At 47.8% G+C, this 20,156-nt stretch overlaps 1 protein-coding gene across 1 annotated transcript; it reads right to left on the bottom strand.

Moving 5' to 3' along the window:
• Positions 1–727: 727 nt before the first annotated feature.
• On the bottom strand, positions 728–17,664 carry Astl (astacin like metalloendopeptidase). Its single transcript, XM_004651676.2, has 9 exons — positions 17,619–17,664; positions 16,425–16,550; positions 14,756–14,814; positions 13,715–13,808; positions 13,254–13,371; positions 12,370–12,551; positions 9,564–9,645; positions 9,313–9,467; positions 728–1,336 (listed from the first exon to the last, which is right to left on the bottom strand). Exons 1-9 carry the CDS (start codon positions 17,662–17,664, stop codon positions 939–941), a joined length of 1,260 nt encoding a protein of 419 aa, XP_004651733.2. The 3' UTR covers positions 728–938.
• Between the last annotated feature and the right edge of the window lie 2,492 nt (positions 17,665–20,156).

Below are 20,156 nucleotides of genomic sequence, written 5' to 3' on the forward strand. Positions count from 1 at the left end.
CCCCCCAGGGACCCCTTCTGGACAGTTAGGAGCAAAAGACTCCTGTGCAAAGGGGTTAAAAAAGCATAGTGCAGACATGAATCAAACACCCAACTTTATTTCTGCCTTTTCCCACCCGGCTGAGAATCCCCTCCTCACTGGATCAGGACTCTGGCTGCGCTCCCACCCTAAGTGGGGTTTCTTTGACCTCCTGAGAAGGCCTCTGGAGACTAAGGGGCTCCTAGCCTAGACCTCCTCACTGGGGCTGAAGACTTTCTGGAACAAACATCATGGAGGAGGGCAGGGAGAAGTAGGGCTTGGCTGAAGCAGCCGAGCAGCGTGCTCCCGCTCTGGCCTAGCCCATCTCGAGCCTCTGGCCGAGTGCCTTGGGGACAAGCCAGGCAGGAATAGTGGTCAGGGAGGAGATAAGGCCCCGGCTGGTGTTCTGGAAGATCCCATTATGCAGACCCAGCTCTATGGGAGAATGAAGTGGGCTTTCTCCTGAAGAGCAGGGCCAGAGGCAACGGCCACAGCATAACATCCTTCACAGCCAGACATCAGAGACAGGAGGCTGTTCTGGGGTTCCAGCCATAGGACAGCCCCTCCCCCACCACCACCGAGGCCTCTCCAAGGCAAAGGTGGGATCAGGCCGCAGTCACAGGAGATCTCCCAGGGGCCATGCAGACTGGAGTCTTCTTCTTCCCCAGGCCTCCCAGGATCTGTCCCTTATGCCCGAATCCTGCAGGGCTGGGGCTAAAGTCAAAAGCAATCAGAGTCAGGTCCATCTGGCTCTATGACAGACTCATGGATCCTTCAGTCCCTGGGGAAATGGGATGGGGAAAAGACCATGGGGAGCCACCTAGGTCTTAGAAGGAGAGAGACAGGCCAGGTAGGGGTGCCACCCAGGGGAGTAAGCGCTAGAGGACTTAGCTCCTCTGCGCAGAACATGCCCTCCCCACTTAGGGACAGGAATCACAGGTTTTATCTTTTGGCACCTCCCTAAAATCACTTCTGGGTGCACAGCCCTCTTGAGGCAGGTCTGGGCTTCCAAAGGCAATGGGAATGGGCTCTGACAGGTCCTCTGCTTCTGGAAATGCACCTGGTCCAGGCCTTGACCTTGGGGAAGAAGCAGAAGTCTGAGGTGGTCTTGCCAAAGCCTCCACAGTGAACTCCTTTGAGGCAGGATGATCCCACCCTAGCTGGTTGTCTACAGGCCCTGAAGCAACATGCTGGCCTCCAGCCCTGGAGCTGCTGTGGCCCAGGCTCCCAGATTCCACTGACAATGCTTCCAGAAGGCTTTGCAGGTATGGTCTGGAGTCAGGAGTGGGGCTCCTACTATCACTTTGGGTCTGGAATCCTGGAACAAGAGAGACAGGCAGTTAGGTCCCAGAAACAGAAGGAACATGCATAGCTCAGTGCAAGGCTCAAAACTGGCTTTGGCTTTATTCAAGGGGATCTGGAGACTGGATCGCAGAGATGCTAACCCACCAGGTTCCTGTGAAGGTCCAAACCTCTACACTGCTGGATGCACCTGGGCCAGTGCTAGGTGTGGCGGCTCACACCTGTAATCTCTGAGGCAGCGGAAGCAGGAGTGCAAGTTTGAGCTCAACCTAGACCCCACAGGGAGACCCTATCCCAAAATGGAGCAAAACAAGGAAAACCAGGACAGTTGGGGCTGGAGAGGTGGTTCAGCAGTTAAGGCACTTGCCTGCAAAGTCTAAGGACCCAGGTTTGATTCCCTAATACCCACGTAAGGTCAGATGCTACTGAAAACGCCATCATGTGCTAGAGGCCCTGGCACACCTATTCTGTCTCTCTCGCTACCTCTTCTCTCACTTCTGTCTCAAAAGATAAATAGTATTTTTAAAGTATTTTAAGGGGCTAGAGTGATGGCTTAGTGGTTAAGGCACTTGCCTGTGAAACTTAAGGACCCAGGTTTGATTTCCTAGAACTCACATAAGCCGGTGGCAGATGCATGTTGAGTTCATTTGCAGTGGCTGGAGGCCCTGGCACACCCATTCAGTCACACCACCACCTCTCTCATAAATAAAAATAAAATGCTAGAAGTATTTTAGGAACCATGATAGTGGAGTCATCTCATCCCCTCCTCAATTGGCTTCTGAGGTCACCACCAGAAGACTTCATCCATGCCCAGGTTGCTTTGTGACCCAGCACAGCAGCCTTCTCCTTCTAAGCCTTTCCTCTGGGCTACTCTACAGAGCAACACCGTCTTCCTACCCTACCTGAAATATCTCCTCAAACATGGCTGTACAAAGCCCGGGAGGACATCAGAAGCACAGGCAGTGCATTAATACAAGAAGTGGGGCAGGTCCTCCTTGTTCATTTCTGCTACACCCAAACCATGGCTGCCACTGCTTTGTAAGAACACTTCATTTAGGCCCAAGTTATCCTGGCCTGGCCAGCTGCAGCAGGCCTCTTGGCCCATCTCTCCTGCCCACCGTGAGCCCACTCCTCCCAGCAGCTGGCCTTCCCTGAGCCAGGTCCTCCCAGCCACCTCCCAATCCTCTGCTCCTAATAAAGTTCAACCCCCAGGTTCACCTACAATGTAGTCACCACATTGCCTTATTCTTTAGTGTTAAAAGAATTCATGTGATATTTCTTACAGGAGAGGGAACATAGTATAGAAATACTTTACAAAGTGATGTTAAAGGGGCTGGAAAGATAGCTCAGTAGATAAACTGTAGTGAACCTCCAGCACCCATGTGAAATGTCAGCGGGGCAAGGCAGCCTAGATGGAAGGGGGATCCCTAGGGCAATCGGTGAGCCCTGGGTTCAAGTGAATGACCCTGCCCTGGTAAACAAGGCGGAGAGCAACACCTGACATCGACATCTGGCCTCCATGAACACACACACACACACACACACACACACACACACACACACACACACAGGTGAAGACCTCTACACACACACACCTATACCCATGCAAAAAAAAAAAAAAAAGAATTCTGAAATAACTAGATAAGCTGCATGCAAGAGATTGAATTTGGATGTCTTCCTTCACAGGCCTGAATGTAAGACCAAAATTTCTCAGGAGAAAACACAGGCATAGCGGATAAGGGAGAAAAAAAAGTGTTTGAAGTATAACAATGAAATTTCGTTCTTTATATGCTAATAATAAAAGAAAGCATGGGCATAAATCTTCACAGCCTTGAGCCAGACAAAACCCTCTTCAACATGACATCTAGAAGCAATGATAAAAGGAAAAGTGAGCCGGACTTCAAAGTTAGAAGGGTTGCTGTTCAAAGAATACTATCTAGAAAAAAAACCTATAGAATGTGAGAAAATATTTCCATGTAACTGATAAAGAGCATCCATTTCAAATATATTTTAGTTGGGTGTGGTGGCACATGCCTTTGATCCTAGCACTTGGGAGACAGAGGTAGGAGGATCACTATGAGTTCAAGACCAGCTTGCAGAATTCCAGGTCAGCCTGGGATAGAGTGAGACCCTACCTCAAAACAAAAAAAAAAAACAGACTTTTTAAAACTATAACTCAGCAAGGTAAAGGCAATCCAATTGAGAAAGAGGCAAAGGATCTATATAGACATTGGCCCAGACAATGTATACAAATGACCAATAATCACACATATTCAGGTATTCAACCTCAATCATTAGGAAAATGCAAATCAAAGCTACAAGGAGATTTTTGTGCCCACTAGGAAGGCCATAATCAAGAGTATAGATTTGAAGCACAGGCAAGAATGTGGAGAAATTACTGTTCTTCATTGCTGGTGGGAGTGGAAATGGTGCAGCTGCTTTAGAAGGCAGTTTAGTAGCTAGTGTGGAGTTACCATGGGGCCCAGCAACTCCATGAGGTAGACATTGACATCATATTCATAGTCAGAAAGCATACAAACAACTGAAATGCTCGTCAACTGATAAATAAATGTGAAGACAGGCTGGACATGGTGGCGCATGTCTTTAATTCCAGCACTCAGGAGGCTGAGGTAGGAGGATTGCTGTGAGTTTAAGGCCAGCCTGGAGCTACAGAATGAGTTTCAGGTTAGCCTGGTCTCAAGCGAGACACTACCTTAAAAAAAAATGTGAACATTGAGGCTGGAGAGATGTCTCAGAAGTTAAGGTGCTTGCCTGCAAAGCCTAAGGATCTGGGTTCAATTCCCCAGTATCCACATAAGCCAGATGCCCGATGCCCAAGGTGGTGTATGTGTCTGGAGTTCATCTGCAGTAGCTGGAGGCCCTGGCTCACTCTTGCTTTCTCTCTAATGAATACTAAGTTGAACAAAAAAAAAAAAAAACATTTAAAAAGATGTGAACATCATTCACAGCAATGGACTGTCATTCAGCAATAAAAAGGACTGAGGTTCTGATGGATACTACAGTATAGATGAACTTTAAACAGTGTGAAGGAAATAAGCCAGACACAAAGGGCCACCTGTTTTATCACATCATTTATATGAAATGTCTAGACTAGGTAAATCGAGAAAGAGAGAGAGAAAGTAGATTAATCATTAACTGGGGCTGGTGACCTAAAAATAGAATCTGGGTCACAGCCATATATTTCAATGTCACGAGAAGTCACACTGTTTCCAGAATGGTTGCAGCAAATCCTACTTCCACCAACAGTATAGCACTCATTGCTCCACATCCCCACCAGTGTTTAGTGTTCTTGGGATTACATATTTCTGCTAATTTAGGCAGGGGAATTTACATTTTAGCCTTTTATTTTTACATTTTCTTAGTAATGAGATTGAGAGTTTGGTCTGTTTCTCATTTGGTCTCTTCTGACATGTCTATTAAATATCTTACCTAGGACTGGAGAGAAGGCTTAGCCATGCAGGTGCTTGCCTGCAAAGCCTGAGGACGCAGGCTCCACTCCCCAGAACCCACATAAGCCAGACACACAAAGTGATGCATGCACACAAGGTGGCACACGTGTCTAAAGTTTGATTGTAGGGGCTAGAGGTCCAGGTACATCAATTCTCAAGTAATTCTTTTAAAATCGTACCTATTTTTCTATTTTGTGGGTTTTTTTTTTCTAATGTGTTCTGTACACAAGTAATACTATGCGGGCAAAGCACCTCCTAGTCTCTAGCTTGTTTTATAGGCTTTACTTGTGGTGTCAACTAATTACACTGAATTTATTAAGCCTTCTAACTTAAGAAATCCTTCCTGGGATGGAGAGATGATTTAGTGGTAAAGGCACTTGCCTGTGAAGCCTAAGAACCCAGGCTTGATTACCCAGTATCCACGTAAGCCAGATGCATAAGGTGGCACATGCATCTGGAGTTCATTTGCAGTAGCTAGAGGCCCTGGTGCATCCATATTCATTTCTTTCTCTCTCTCTCTCTCTCTCTCTCTCTCTCTCTCTCTCTCTCTCTCTCTCAAGTTAAAAAAGAAATCATTCCCTATTCAAAAATTATGAAGGCATCTTACTATAGTTCCTTTTAGAAGTTTTGAAGATTTTCTATTCACATGTCAGTCCTTTACCATTATGGAATACAGTGGAGTGTGATATGGATTTGTCAAGCAATTTAAGCAGATATGTAGTTGTCTGAAAACCATTTAGTAGCCAATCCAATCTTTCATTTTCAAGGCTTCCTGACAGAGGTTCCACTTTTGAGTAGGATCCTTATTTGAACTTTTCACTTTGTTCCACAGACACTTGACTACCTCTGCACTAATGCTGTGCCTTTTCATAAAATACTTTCCATGCCACACATGTCTAGTACATAGGTGTGCACACATTTATACTTTATAATTATGTGAAGACATTCTATGGACTATGACAACATATACTAGAGCAAGGGCAAACTCTGTACTTCTTTCTTGGATACATAGTAACTTATATAGCTAAGGCTAGCCTTGAACTGAAGATCTTCCTGCCTCAGTCTCACAAATGCTAGGATTACAGGTGTGGAGAGATGCTCTGAATTTTTCAACAGCGGTGTCTTGGCTATTGTTGGTCTTTCATCTTCCCATATGATTTTTAGTGTCACCCTGTTAAGCTCACCAAAACTTATTGTGTCACTTGCCTCCAACTCAATTCATTCTTTCCTCTTTCTTTGTACAAAAATAAAGAAAGCCAGGCATGGCGGTGCACGCCTTTAATCCCAGCACTTGGGAGGCAGAGGTAGGAAAATCGCTGTGAGTTCAAAGCCACCCTGAGACTACATAGTGAATTCCAGGTCAGCCTGAGCTAGAGTGAGACCCTACCTCAAAAAACAAAAAAATAAACAAACAACTTACCAGGCATGGTGGTATATCCCCACATTTGGGAGGTTGAGGTAGAAGGATTGACACACATTCTAGGCCAGTTTGGGCTACAGTCTTAAAGGTCAGCCTGGGATAGAGTGAATGCCTCCTTCAAAAATAAGTTTTAGGGCTGGAGAAATGGCTTAAGGTTAAGGTGCTTGCCTGTGAAGCCTAAGGATCCAAGCTCGATTCCCCAGTATTCACATAAGCCAGATACACAAGGTGGCACATGCATCTGAAGTTCATTTGCAATGGCTAGAGATCCTGGTGCACCTATTTCTTTTCTGAATGTATCTGCCTATTTCTCTCTCAAGTAAATAAAATATTTTAGATAAATAAGTTTTAGCTGGGCATGGTGGTGCACACCTTTAATCCCAGCTCTCAGGAATCAGAGGTAAGAGGATCTCCATGGGTTCAAGGCCACCCTGAGACTACATAGCAAATTCCAGGTCAACCTGTCCTAGAATGAGACCCTACCTCAAAATATACACATATATAAATAAATAGATAAAAATAAAATAAAGAATAAATCTTTAATCTCAGCCTTTGGAAGCTGGGGTAGGAGGATTGCTGTGAGTTCAAGACTACCGTGAGACTACAAAGTGAATCCCAGATCAGCCTAGGTGAGAGCAAGACCCTACCAAAAAAATAAATTGTAAAATGTATTGAGGTATGCGTGTAAGTGCATGTGGCAGCTATAGGCCAATGTCAGACATCTTTCTCAAACTCTCTACACCTTACTTTTAAGAGGTCTGTCACCAAACCTAAAGCTCACCAACTGGGCTAGACTAGCTGATAAGCAAACCTAAGGATCGTCCTGGCTCTGCCTCCCCAGTGATGGACTCACAGGTGCCTACCACAGCAGCATGTCTACGCTGGGTGCTTGGGACCCAAACCCAGGTCCTCATGCTTGTATTGCAAGCATTTTACTGGCTAAGTCATCTTCCCAGCCCCCTTGTTGGAATATGATTTTGTGGAAACTGAAAATATACAGCAAACTACCGGGCGTGGTGGCGTACGCCTTTAATCCCAGCACTCAGGAGGCAGAGGTAGGAGGATCGCCGTGAGTTCAAGGCCACCCTGAGACTACAGAGTTAATTCCAGGTCAGCCTGGACCAGAGTGAGACCCTACCTCAAAAAACAAAACAAAAAAAAAAATATATATATATATATATATATAGCAAACTGAGATTACATTTAAAATACTATCTCCCTATTTTAACTATGATACACACATATTAAAGTTTGTTTTGTTTATTTGACATAGGGTCTCGGTAGCCTAGGCTGGTCTGGAATTCTCTATGTAGTCTTAGGCTGACCTCAAACTCACTATCCTCCTACCTCTGCCGCCCAAGTACTAGGATTAAATGCATGTGCCACCACACTGAGTTTATTAAAGTATTTTTGAGACAAGATCTCATTATGTAGCTCAGACAGGCCACAAACTTATGATCTTCTTTCCTCAGCCTCCCACTTGCTAGGATCACAAGTGTGTATTACCATACCTTGCTATTTTAAGTATTTTTGAAAATGTTTCTGCCATCAAATTTTTATATAGTTTCTGTCACCTTTATTCCTTGAAGTTTTGTTCTCTTTAGTAGCATTATACAAGAGTCTTTTTCCCAAGGTAGGGTCTCACTCTAGGCCAGGCTGGCCTTGAATTCAGTGACCCTCCTACCTGTTTCCCAAGTGCTGGGGTTAAAGGTGTGCACCACTATGCTTAACTAAGTGTCTTTTTGCTATATTTCATTTGAGAGAGAGAAAGGCAGATGGAGAGAGAGAGAATGAGGGCACCAGGGCCTCTAGCCACTGCAAATGATCTTCAGATCCATGTCCAACTTGTGCATCTGGCTTACATGGGTACTGAGGAATCAAACCTGGGTCCTTAGTCTTCATAGGCAAGTGCCTTAACCACTAAGCCATCTCTCCAGCCCCTAAGTATCTTTTATTAAAAGGTATGTTTTCTGAGCCAGGTGTGGTGACTCATGCCTTTAATTCCAGCACTCAGGAGGCAGAGGTAGGAGGACTGCCATGAGTTCAAGGCCACCCTGAGATTACAGTAAGTTCCAGGTCAGCCTCGGCTAGAGTGAGACCCTACCTCCAAAAAAAAAAAAAAAAAAAAAGGTATGTTTTTTGAATGTATATTTTAGACATTTATTGTAGTTTTAAATTTCTTAGTACCCATAGCTTGTAGATTTTGCTAATTTCAACCTCATAATCTATTAGTGATAGTTCCTTTCCAAATCTGATTAATTACTTCCTTTTCATACCTCAGTACCATGTTTCTTTTTCTTATACTTAAATGACTAAGACCTCAACTACACTATTATCTCAACGATGAGATAATAGTGGGAAAAAAACTGATCTTGACTTAATTTTAATGTTTCCATTAGAAATTATTTCTGGACAGATTAGGTGTGGTAGTGCACGCCTTTATTCCCAGCACTGAGGAAGCAGAGGTAGGAGGATTGCCGTGAGTTTGAGGTCACCCTGAGACTATATAGCCTGGACTAGAGGGAGAACCTACCTCAAAAAAAAAAACCCCAAATGGGCTGGAGAGATGGCTTAGCGGTTAAGCGCTTGCCTGTGAAGCCTAAGGACCCCGGTTCGAGGCTCGGTTCCCCAGGTCCCACGTTAGCCAGATGCACAAGGGGGCACACGCGTCTGGAGTTCGTTTGCAGAGGCTGGAAGCCCTGGCGCGCCCATTCTCTCTCTCCCTCTATCTGTCTTTCTCTCTGTGTCTGTCGCTCTCAAATAAATAAGTTAAAAAATTTAAAAAACCCAAAATAAATAAATCTCACACACACACACACACACACACACACACACACGTATGTATGTATGCATGTATGTATGAATATTTCCACTCTAGATTTTTGGTAGATGTCCATTATCTGGGTTAAGAGTGTTGCTTCTATTTCTACTTGCTAAGTGTAAGTGATATTAACTTGTTTCAAATATGCTTCCAAATGTGACAACGGCGAGGCTCAGTGACGGGTCCGCTGCCTCCTCGCCTCTTACCCCTTTGCCCTCCCCTGGCCTCGCACCAGCACTAGCCCCATCCCCAAATCAAGTCACCCTCCTTCTTTCCCTCACCTGTCCCGTAGGAGTCAGGGCTACTTGGAGTACAGCCATACAGCCTGCGAACCCGAGTGACATCCGAGTTGCTCAGATTCCATCGCTGACCAATGTGGACGCTGGTGGCCCAGAGTGGTGTGATGGTAGGCTGTCCACGCCAGCTGAACGCAAACCTGGCACCCAGGGATGGGGCCGGGATCAGGATCTCAGCAGCAGCTGGGAGGGCAGTGCAGGGGAAGGAAGGAAGGAAGGGTGGAAAGGGCACTCACCTCCCATAGTGCATCACTGAGGAGTAGTCATAGGGGGCCAGCATATTGCTACTCCGAGACTTGATGAAGTTGATCTCAAAGCCTTAAAGCACACACAATCCTTGGTGATATGCAAAGGAAGGAGACGGACAGGCAAGAGCAGACAAGGGGTGGTTGGAGGAGCTCAGGGACTTGACAACCCATGACGGTGGAGTCGTCTGACAGCGTTTCTTCCCTGTCTCCTGTACACTTCACCATCCTGTTCTCCCCAGCCCTGGGAGGACTCCAGACCCATACCATGGAAGCACAGGGGCTACACGGGCAAGCAACCATTACCTCCTACAAGCTCTCTCAAGCACTCTTCTCTTCCTAAATTCAGCTTATATGAAACGAAGCTTCACAAACCCACAGCATCGATGAAGCCATGGCTGCTCAGAGACTTGGACACCAGTACACTGTTTACTCCTTGAGCCAGTTTTAAAGATATGCTATCTAACAGCCAGCCCACCATGACCATCCTGCCTTGGGCCTCAAACCCCCCAGATGTGGAGCCCAGCATTCCTGTCATCTTGGTTGGCCCAAGTGCCAACTTCTATTCAATGGCTCCTCTAAGTCTGAAAGGGGACATCAAGGTTCCAGCCTGCCCTTCAGAGTAAGATCCTGAAAGGGCATCTATGCCCACTATATCTGCTTCCCCAACATTCCCCAGACTCTGTAGGCCATGTCCACACTCTCCCCTTCTCCAGGGTCACCAGCAGCCTCCTTCCCTCTAAGCAGATCCCTACAAAGTGCCAATTTCTTCCCTACAAGAACCTTTCATTATTAAACATGATTTTGAATACATAATTCCCTGGTTCAAAAATCAAGTATCTAGCATGCATGATTGTATGGGTCTAATCCCTAGCACTGTAGAAACAATATTTGTGTGTATCATTAATTATATATATTAACACATATAAGTATATATTAAAGATACATAACAAGTTTCCTACAAGCTTCCTCTAAATTCCCACCTCACACCCACAAAAGTTAATTATTATGATTAGTTTTTATATCCTAGCAGTTTATTCTGAACACATTAATTTAATGTGTATTCTTACTTTTCTCTATTATTAAGAGAAGCCATATTTTACCCATTAGGATTGCTGGGGTTTTGTTTGTTTATAGTGCTGGGGATGGAACCCCAGGCCTTGTGCCTGTTGAGCCAGCACATTACCACTGAGCTATAACCACAGCCCTGGGTAGGTAGTGGTTTAGTCCATTTTGTTGTTGAAGAATAGCTTTTGAGTTAATTAGTGCTATTTTCTAACTCTTTAATTTCTGTCTTTATTAATTCCTCCTGCTTTTAACTTACATAAGTGTGCTTAATGTATTTGTCCCCTCCTGGACGTATCTACACCGCTGCACTTCTGAGCCTTGCCCTCGTCATGACCCGCTGATTTTCATGTGGCATTTCATGACTATTTTTCTGTATTTAAAGACAGGGTTTCACTGTCTAGCCGGGGCTGGACTCAAACTCAGAATCCTCCTGCCTCAGCTTCCAGAGGGCTAGGATTACCATAACAATTTTCATTTGAAGATTCCTACAATCTCTAACCCCAGAACTGAAAGAAAGGTATTGAACTTTAGTTTCTAAGTGGGAGAAGTTTGATTTTGCTCAACTACTAATTTCTACTTTACATCATGACTAAGATGTTTATACTAATTCTGTTATTTTAAATCTGGAGGTTTTCATATTTGGCATAGAACAAATGTTCCCAAGTACCCCAGGAGCACTTGAAAGGACCATGGTTGCCTCTCGTACATCCCTTTCCCATTCTGGTCAATTCAGGCGATCTCACTGTGAGGTGCTACCCGCATGCACGTGCCCGAAGCACCTGTCTCTGGGACTCTGCACACTGACATCTGGAGCTCCTTCCCCACCATCTTTACCTGGCCAATACCACAGCAGCAGGACATCAGGATCCCTTCCTGCTTGAAGAGGCGGTCATGGGTTGTTTTGGTTTTTGTTTTGGAGGCAGGATTTCATGTATTTTTTATATCTCAGGCTGGACTCAAACTATGCAGTGTAGGATAATGCTGAACTACTGATCCTGGCACAGCCACCTTGATGGTGCTGGGATTATAGGCATGATTACATGCCTGACTTAAACAGTGCTGGGCATGAACCCAGGACATCATGCATGCCCAGCCAGCATTCTACCGACTGACCTACACATCCCCAGCCCCTGCCATTCCGCTTATCTCCAAATCATGCCATCAAGCCCCATGGCATACCTCCAGCACAAGCTGCTGTCCACTGGCATCAGGGTTCCTACCCACTGCCAGCCGAGGCTCTGCCACATGCCTGTTGATGCCCATTTCACACACCTCAGCTCTGCAGTACTGTCCTCAGCACCCACCTGGCACATGCAGCTGGCTACCTCCTGAGCTTCTGTCCTGGCTCGGGATCCCCCCCCCCCAGCTGACATGCAGCCCCTGCGCCGACCCCACCCAGTGACATGTACAATATGAGGGACTGCTAATTGAGTACTCATAGAATACTGCCAACCCCACACTCCGGTGACGGGGGCAATGAGACACAAAGCAAATGGTCATGTCCTCCCTACTATAAAGGGCAGATGGAGGCTCAGCGCTCAGAACTAGGATCACTCCCCAGGTGCCGAAGCAGCATGGATCCACTTTCCCTGTGAAGGACAGGCAGTGTGTTTTGGGGTGGAGGGTACACAACTTCTTCCAAGGGTGGTGGATGACTCCCCAGGCCTAGCCCCAGCCTGAGATCTGTGTCCCAGGGCTCCAGGCCTGGCCTGGGCACCAGCTGGCTTACCCGGGAGGATCTCGTTCCAGTTGACACGGATGTAGCGGTCCCGGTCAGCCCGTGCATGCTCATGCCAGAAGCCCAGCACATGCATGAGTTCATGCAGAACAATGCCCCGGCCCTTCTGGAAACAGGTGGGTGCCAAGGACACCACCTGCATCCCTCCACTACGTCCCACACCAGAAAAGCACCTGCAAGACCATAAGGATAAGTTGTCTGGGCCCCAGCCTGGAAGGGTCAGAGCCAGCAGGCCCTTTCCTCTCCCAGTCCTAGGACATACCACCACCAGTTCAGTCCTCTTCCTGGACTCTAGCCCCAGGTTTCCTGTCCCCCTCAAAGCCCCTTGGTTTCTTGGTCTATTGGGGGATTCTTATTGAGACACATTACCACCCCGGGCTGCCAAGAAGAATAGTCCCCACTTGAGATATTAACAACAGAAGCAGGTCATTATGTGAGTAAAACCTCGCTCTGGGCCCAAGTCACAGCTTCCATCCATATCATCTCAGGTCCCTGACAGCTGGGACATAGGTGGTACCACTATTCCACCTTGGAGAGAGGGCAGAAGAGGCTCAGTAATTAGGGGACTAGTCTGGACCCAAGTGACACATATACCTGCCCAGCCTTAATACCACAAGGCCTCTAGAAGATGAGGGTTTTGAAGAGAAGAGTCTTGTGCCCAATGTCCATCACTCCCCTACCTTCAGCCTTGCATGCCCAGGTCTTGGGACAGGCTGGGGGAGTCTGAATCCAGAAGGATGAGCCCAGAAAGAGGCTTAGACACCATCTCTGCTCATTCTGTGCTAAATACAAAACAAGCCTCCCCCACCACCCACTCCCCCCTCACACACTCTCACACACACTTTCTCCCCGCCCCCCAACACACACACACTTACCCCGACATGGGAAGAATGGAAATGAAGTCTCTTTGGCCCTGGTAGGCAACAAAACGGATGCACGTGGAACGTTCAAACTCAGCAAAAGCCTCCAGGATGGCCTGGCGGCTTGGCTCATCTGGGGAGAACACACTCTAGCTGACCCCCTGCCAAGGTCCCAGAACCCCCATGACCTTTTGAGGTCTGCCTAGGAGCTAGGACCAGGCTCACTTTCCAAAACAGTGGTGAGAGAGGACAGCACTGGGTAGGAAGGCTAAGCAGCAAACAGGTCCCATCTAAGTGACATTGTGGCCTGGAGGGGTCCAGAGAGTCCCATTGGCTCTTTCAGGATTGCAACCCTCCTGGCTCAGGAGGCCCTGGGGACTGATGGAGCTCTGCCAGGCCTCTTATGGAAGGAGGGGGTTGGGGCACTGCTCGAAAAGGGAAGCTGCTCTGCCGGGAGAAAGGACAGGCTCACTCACCATACTTGCTGGAGAGCAGGAAGGGGACCTCTACGATACCACCAATGTTCTTAGGCCACTTATTGCTGGTCACTGACAACAGTCGGAAGGGGCTCTGAGGAGAGCCAACAGCTTAGAGTTAATGGAGACATAGGCCACAAAAGGCTTCCTGCTCCCCAAGGTACACATATCAGGCCCTAAAGACATGAGTGACAGGACATGGGGATTGGGTATGAGACCATTAGAAGGGGAGGAAAACCTGGGAAGTCAAAGGGCCAGCTGGGAGGATTATGATGCTCAAGACAATTCTGCCTAGGTGACAGATCTCATAGCAGTTCTCAAGCAAATAAAAGATTGACGGCTGAGGTTGGTCAGACATCCCAGCACCCCAGCATACCTGGCTCAAAGGGGCTCAAAGTTCCAGACAGCAGACTTATCCCAGCACCTCAGCAGAGCTTCCCCAAATGTGAGGATAGGTGTGGGGTGCCATAAGAAGTGACGGCATCTCTTACCATTCTCCCACCAACCAGAACCCTGAATTATGGGCTTCACAGCACCCAGTGGGCCCTGTCCCTTTGTCCACAAAACTCTGAGAGTCACATGACCACCTCTTCCCATGCATGCCCTGGAGTCACACTTCCCTTAGTTAGCCATGGAACCATCTGCAATGTAGGACAGTCCTGCTTTCCGCTGGTCACTGTCCTATTCAGCAGCTTTCTACCACCTCAGTTATCCAAAATGAGACTTCTCTCCTGAAAATGTGTCCCCTTCTCTGTCAGCAAGTCATTCCAGTTCCCCTCAGCCTGCTCCCTTCTGACTTACCCCCCACCCCTGGCTGAGATGGCTCTTTGCATCTTACTCTCTGTTCTGACTTCCTTGTGGCGGCAAGGGAGGGGTGGCATAGCCATTGTGGTCACCAAAGTCCTTCACACACGTCCTCAACCACTCTGCTATGCCTGCCCAGCTGCAGAAACCAAAGTCAAGTCTCTACAACCAGGCACCCATGACACATAGGGACAGGCTGTGGGGCTCTATCACAGCCACAAAGCTGGTCACACTCACCGGCCGGATGATGTCCCCTTCCACAAGGAAGCTGCTCTCTGGGGTCTCTGAGATGAGCCCTGGGAAGGGAGGGAGGAAGAGGATGTATGTCAATCCACAATCTCGAGAACACAGGCTCTAGAGACTGGCCCAGTAGGAGCTTCTGCTACCAGGCCCGGTGGCAGCATCCAGCACGCCTTTGACTTTGGAGCTAAACTTCCCTGAGCGCCAACACAGTGTAGCCTCAGGCCAGTCACGCAGCGCCATTGAGGGCCAGCCTAGAAATGTGTGGAATGCTTCTTAGCCTGCTCATGTCCTTGTCCTGCCCAGACACAGTCCGAAGGTGCACTGACCATGCCATGTGGTTCCCTTTCTGGGTCCCTTGCTATCAGGACGCAGCCTGTTCTTCCAGCCACTTCTTCCATAACCCACCCTTGCTCCAGCCCAAGCCGTGCTCCTCAGAACACACCCTGGACTGTTCTGTCACCTTATGCCCTACCCAGTCCCTATATCCGTGTTACCTTTAAGGTACTTGTAGCAAGGGACAGAAATCCCAAGTCCCCACCACAGAAGGAGGCCTTGGCTTCTGATCCCTCACCAGTCGGGGAGTGACTTAGGGAGGGAGTTCTGAGGAGGAACCATCAGGCAGCAAGCGAAGCCAGAGAGGGCTGGGAGGAACACAGGCTCTACCTGACCTCACAAGACTACAAACTGCACCACTGACTTGCCTTTTCTGAGCCACTGCAGGTCACCCCAGCAAGAGAGGGAGACACCCCCCCCCCCGACGTCTCTGGCCAAGGCTGCTCTTGTGGGCCAAAGGCCATGCTCAAAGGCCAAGTACAGCTGTGTGGCATTAAAAGCCATCATTCACAGCAGCTGGGGATGGACAGAGCTTCTCACCAAAGGACTTCAGGCAGGCATGGCAGCTGCTAGCTATTATTATAAGCCACCAGCACGTGACAATCTTCTCCATGGCACTGCAAGTAAGCACCAGACACCCACACCCAGACACCCACACCCACGCACACCCATGAAAACACACTCAACACATATTAACCAAGACTTTCCAGAAGTTTCACTGGTTTTACCTCCAGAGCAAGAGTGAGGACTGGGGTCTGGGTCATAGCTTAGCAGGTCTGGGGACTCCTAGCTGGCTCATAGAGAATGAAGGAAACGGGTAACGTGGTGGCCACCACCCACCCCAGGGCAAGGTTGCCTCTGTTTCCCAAACACTTAGGTACATAATGGCTATAATACCTGAATTAGTTTTCATTTCCACCAGCTTTGGCCCAGGCTGCATCCTCATTGCCACCTGAGATCGCCAGACAAAGAGGCTCTGAGCCACAGGCGTCTTCGTTCTTGGCAGCTCCAGCTATATCACACCTGGAATGTCCCTCCTGGGCTAACTGACACGTTATCAAACGTCTGCCAACGATTTAGCTCTGCTCCCAAGCCGAGTCCCCGGCAACCTATGCTTTTGTCATTCAGGCCTTTTTAAGCAGACCTGTAGTTGTTCGTTCATATAAAAATAAATTTACTAAAAGAGATATAGAAAAGCAGATTTGAACATTGGCTCGTGAAGCTTCTCCCATGAAGAAGTCGCTGTGGGATCTGGGACATGTCCTCTCATTCCTTTCAAAATGTCCAAGTGCTCAGTGTGGCATTCGCCAGTATGACACAGCGCCCTCACCTTGATTAATTGCAGGGATGTCCTTATCCCCGGACACCTGGCTCTGCTCAGGAGTCAGACCTTCTGCGACACTGGTACTGCAGGCTCCTGGACATATCGGGGCTGACGGTGCTCCTAGGATCACACCTGGTTGGGACAGGCAGACGCAGACACACAGATGCTCAGAGTATGTCAGACAGCAGGACATGGAGAGGGGAAGGTGTCAGACAGCAGGACATGGAGAGGGGAGGGTATCAGACAGCAGGACACTGCCTCCTCCAGGGCCTCTCAAGCCTGCGTCCCCTGAGGCCTCCCTACTCAGCTCCACCTGGTGACAATACCCAGACAGCTTCAATGAAGAACCCCCCTTCCAAAGACTAATAATTGGCTCAACACGGTGAGGGCTACACATATGAGGAAGAGGAGAGGAAGGAAGGAGAGAGGCAGCCTTAGGCCCTAAGGCAGGCTCAGGGACTAGTCTCAGATCCTGTTCCTCAAGTCTTAGTCCAGTCTTTTAGGAAATGGGTTTAGCCTGGGTGACTGCTGCTTCAGCCAGCATAAAATAGGGGCCTTCGCCCCAAATGAGTAAGTATGGGCGACAACACACCTGAGACCAGACACCAGGCAGTCCTCTGTTCCCACGGGTGTCAGAAGGCCTCCTTCTGGGCCTCGTGGAGTTCATTTCTAAGTATACCCTGTCTAAGAGAGCCCCATGTGGGAACTGAAGCTCAGTTAAGATCACTGTTTGAAGCCAGGTGTGGTGGCGCACGCCTTTAATCCCAGCACTCAGGAGGCAGAGGTAGGAGGATCGCCGTGAGTTCAAGGCCATCCTGAGACTACATAATGAATTCCAGGTCAGCCTGGGCTAGTGTGAGACCCTACCTTGAAAAACAAACAAACAGGGCTGGAGAGATGGCTTAGCGGTTAAGCGCTTGCCTGTGAAGCCCTAGGACCCCGGTTTGAGGCTCGATTCCCCAGGACCCATATTAGCCAGATGCACAAGGGGGCGCACTCGTCTGGAGTTCGTTTGCAGTGGCTGGAGCCCCTGGCGTGCCCATTCTCTCTCACTCTCTTTCTCTCTTTGCTTCTTTCTCTGTCACTTTCAAATAAATAGATAAATAAACATAAAAAAAGAAAAGCAAACAAATCACTATTTGCTCTAGCCACAGCTTCTGGCCTCTCCCTGGAGCCAAGGAGGCCAGGGAGCCAACTTACCTGGCAAAGGAAGCAAAACCAGCAGCCAAGGCCACAGAGCCCCCATCCTCCCGTTTGTAGGTATTCACTGCCCTCTCAGCAAGCAAGAGCGCGCGCAGACTCCCTGAGATAGGGCAGCATCAGCAAACCACCCACCCCCTTTATTAGCAACTTTTCCAACCCCCACCTGCAGCCTCCCAACAGCCTCCACCTGCAGACCTGCCCTCTGCAGACCTGCCCTCTCCTACTGAGACCCTTCCCTCAGGCCTAAACCTCCCAGGTTCTGTTCCCACCCATCCAGGCTGCAAGTGGTTAAAAAGAAGGGGTGGGGGCACAAAAGACCCTTTTGGCTTGTGTGGCTCTTCCGCCACTAGAGGGCAGAGAAGCATTGTAGAAAGGTGCTCTGGGCTGAACTGACGCCCAGCACTGGGAAGGAACTCATCCTCGAGCTAGGGTGACTTGTTCTGCCCCTGTCCTAAGCTGCAACACAGAACAGTTGCCTGAGACCCTGTGGCAGCCCCAATGTACCTGTAGATGAAAGTCACATCACTGTGCCTTTATAAGCTTTTTTTTTTTTTTTTTTTAGTGCTGGTATATAAAATCATTTACTCACAAGGGCTAATTAGCTTGATTGGAAAAATCATTCACAATGTTTACCTGTGTCAAAACGTCACAAAGTATACCTTAAACATATATAATTTTTAAAAAATTTTTTTCAAGTTACAGTCTCAACTGTAGTCCAGGCTGACCTGGAACTCACTCTTCAGTCTCAGGCTGGTCTTGAACTCCCAATGGTCCTCCTACTTCTGCCTCCAAGAACTGGGATTATAAAGGTGTGTACCACCACACCCGGCTTACTTGTTTTTTAATTTTTTAACTTATTTTGAAAAAGAGGCAGAGAGAGAGAGAGACTGGTCACGCCATGGCCTTTAGCCATTGCGAACAAACTCCAGACACATGCATGCCCTTGTGTGCATGTGTGACCTTGCACACTTGAGTCACTGTGCGTCTGGCTTACGTGGGACCTGGAGATTCCAACATGAGTTCTTAGGCTTTACAGGCAAGTGCCTAACCGCTAGGACATCTCTCCCTCCAGCCCCAGCGTACAATTTTTTAAAAAATATTTTTATTTAAATGATGTCGGGCTGGAGAGATGGCTTAGCGGTTAAGCGCTTGCCTGTGAAGCCTAAGGACCCCGGTTCGAGGCTCGGTTCCCCAGGTCCCACGTTAGCCAGATGCACAAGGGGGCGCACGCGTCTGGAGTTCGTTTGCAGTGGCTGGAAGCCCTGGCGCGCCCATTCTCTCTCTCTCCCTCTATCTGTCTTTCTCTCTGTGTCTGTCGCTCTCAAATAAATAAATAAAAATTTAAAAAAATATTTTTATTTACTTATTTGAGAGGAAGAGAGAAACAGAAGACACAGAGAAAGCGACATACAGAGAGAGTGAGCATGGGCACACCAGGTCCTCCCACCACTGCATACAAACCTCAGACATACCCACCACTCCAGGCAATCTGGCTCCACATATGTAGGGACTGGGGAATTAAACCTAGGCCGCTGAGCCTGCAAGCAAGCGTCTTTCACTCTGAGCCATCTCTCCAGCCCCTTGCATATACAATTTTTGTCAGTAGTACCTCAGTAACGTTAGAACAAATTTATTTATGGTCCATACAGAACATAGGAGTTGGATGTGCTTTTGTACACTTGTAAACTCAGCATTTGGAAGCCTGATGCAGGAGGATCAGGAGTTTGAACTACATAGGGAAAAAATCATAAAACTGACCACTTAAAGTAAGGGCTCAGTAGAAAAATAAAAATAGGGCTGCATAGATGGTTAAGGCACTTGCCTGCAAAGCCAAATGACCACAATTTGATTCCCTAGGACCCAGGTAAGCCAGATACACAAAGTGGCACATGCATCTGGAGTTCATTTGCAGTGGCTCATTCTCTCTCTCTCCCTCTCTCTCTCAAATAAATAAAATATTAACAGCCCAGGTTGGTAGAAAAACACATTCTTTGTCAATAAATGCAACTCGAAAGCAAGAATGTTGTAAAAGTGGCTCATGCATGTGGAATTAATTTACAATGGCCCTAAGCCCTGGTGCACCCGTTCTCATCCCCCACCCATGTGTTTGTAAAATAAATATGTTTTTTGTTTTTCAAGGTAGGGTCTCTCTCTAGCCCAGGCTGATGTGGTATTTACTATATTCACTAAAAATGTAGTCTCAGGGTGTCCTTGAACTTGCAGTTATCCTACCTCAGCTTCCCAAGTGCGGGGATTAAAGGCGTGCGCCACTACACCTGGCAAATATATTTAGAAAAAAAAAAAAAAAAGGAATGTTGTAGCTGGGTGTGGTGGCGCAGGCCTTTAATCCCTGCACTTGGGAGGCAGAGGTAGGAGGATTGCCATCCGTTCGAGGCCACCCTGAGACCAGAGTGAATTCCAGATCAACCTGGGCTAGTGTGAGACTGTACCTCGGAAAAAAAAATATATATATATGTTGTGAACTGGCTAGGTAAACTAAGCCAGTCAGACTCAAGAGACAAATACTGAGTGATC

This window comes from Jaculus jaculus, chromosome 4 (genome assembly GCF_020740685.1).
Source record: "Jaculus jaculus isolate mJacJac1 chromosome 4, mJacJac1.mat.Y.cur, whole genome shotgun sequence".
NCBI lineage: Eukaryota > Metazoa > Chordata > Mammalia > Rodentia > Dipodidae > Jaculus > Jaculus jaculus.

Coding starts and splice junctions, on each gene's coding strand:
- Astl (XM_004651676.2), bottom strand. CDS start 17,664: ATGGGGGCTCTGTGGCCTTGGCTGCTGGTTTTGCTTCCTTTGCCAG. Junction 13,809..14,755: donor AAGGGGACATCATCCGGCCG/GTGAGTGTGACC, acceptor GGCTCTCCTCAG/AGCCCCTTCCGACTGTTGTC. Junction 9,646..12,369: donor CTGGAACGAGATCCTCCCGG/GTAAGCCAGCTG, acceptor GTGTGCTTTAAG/GCTTTGAGATCAACTTCATC.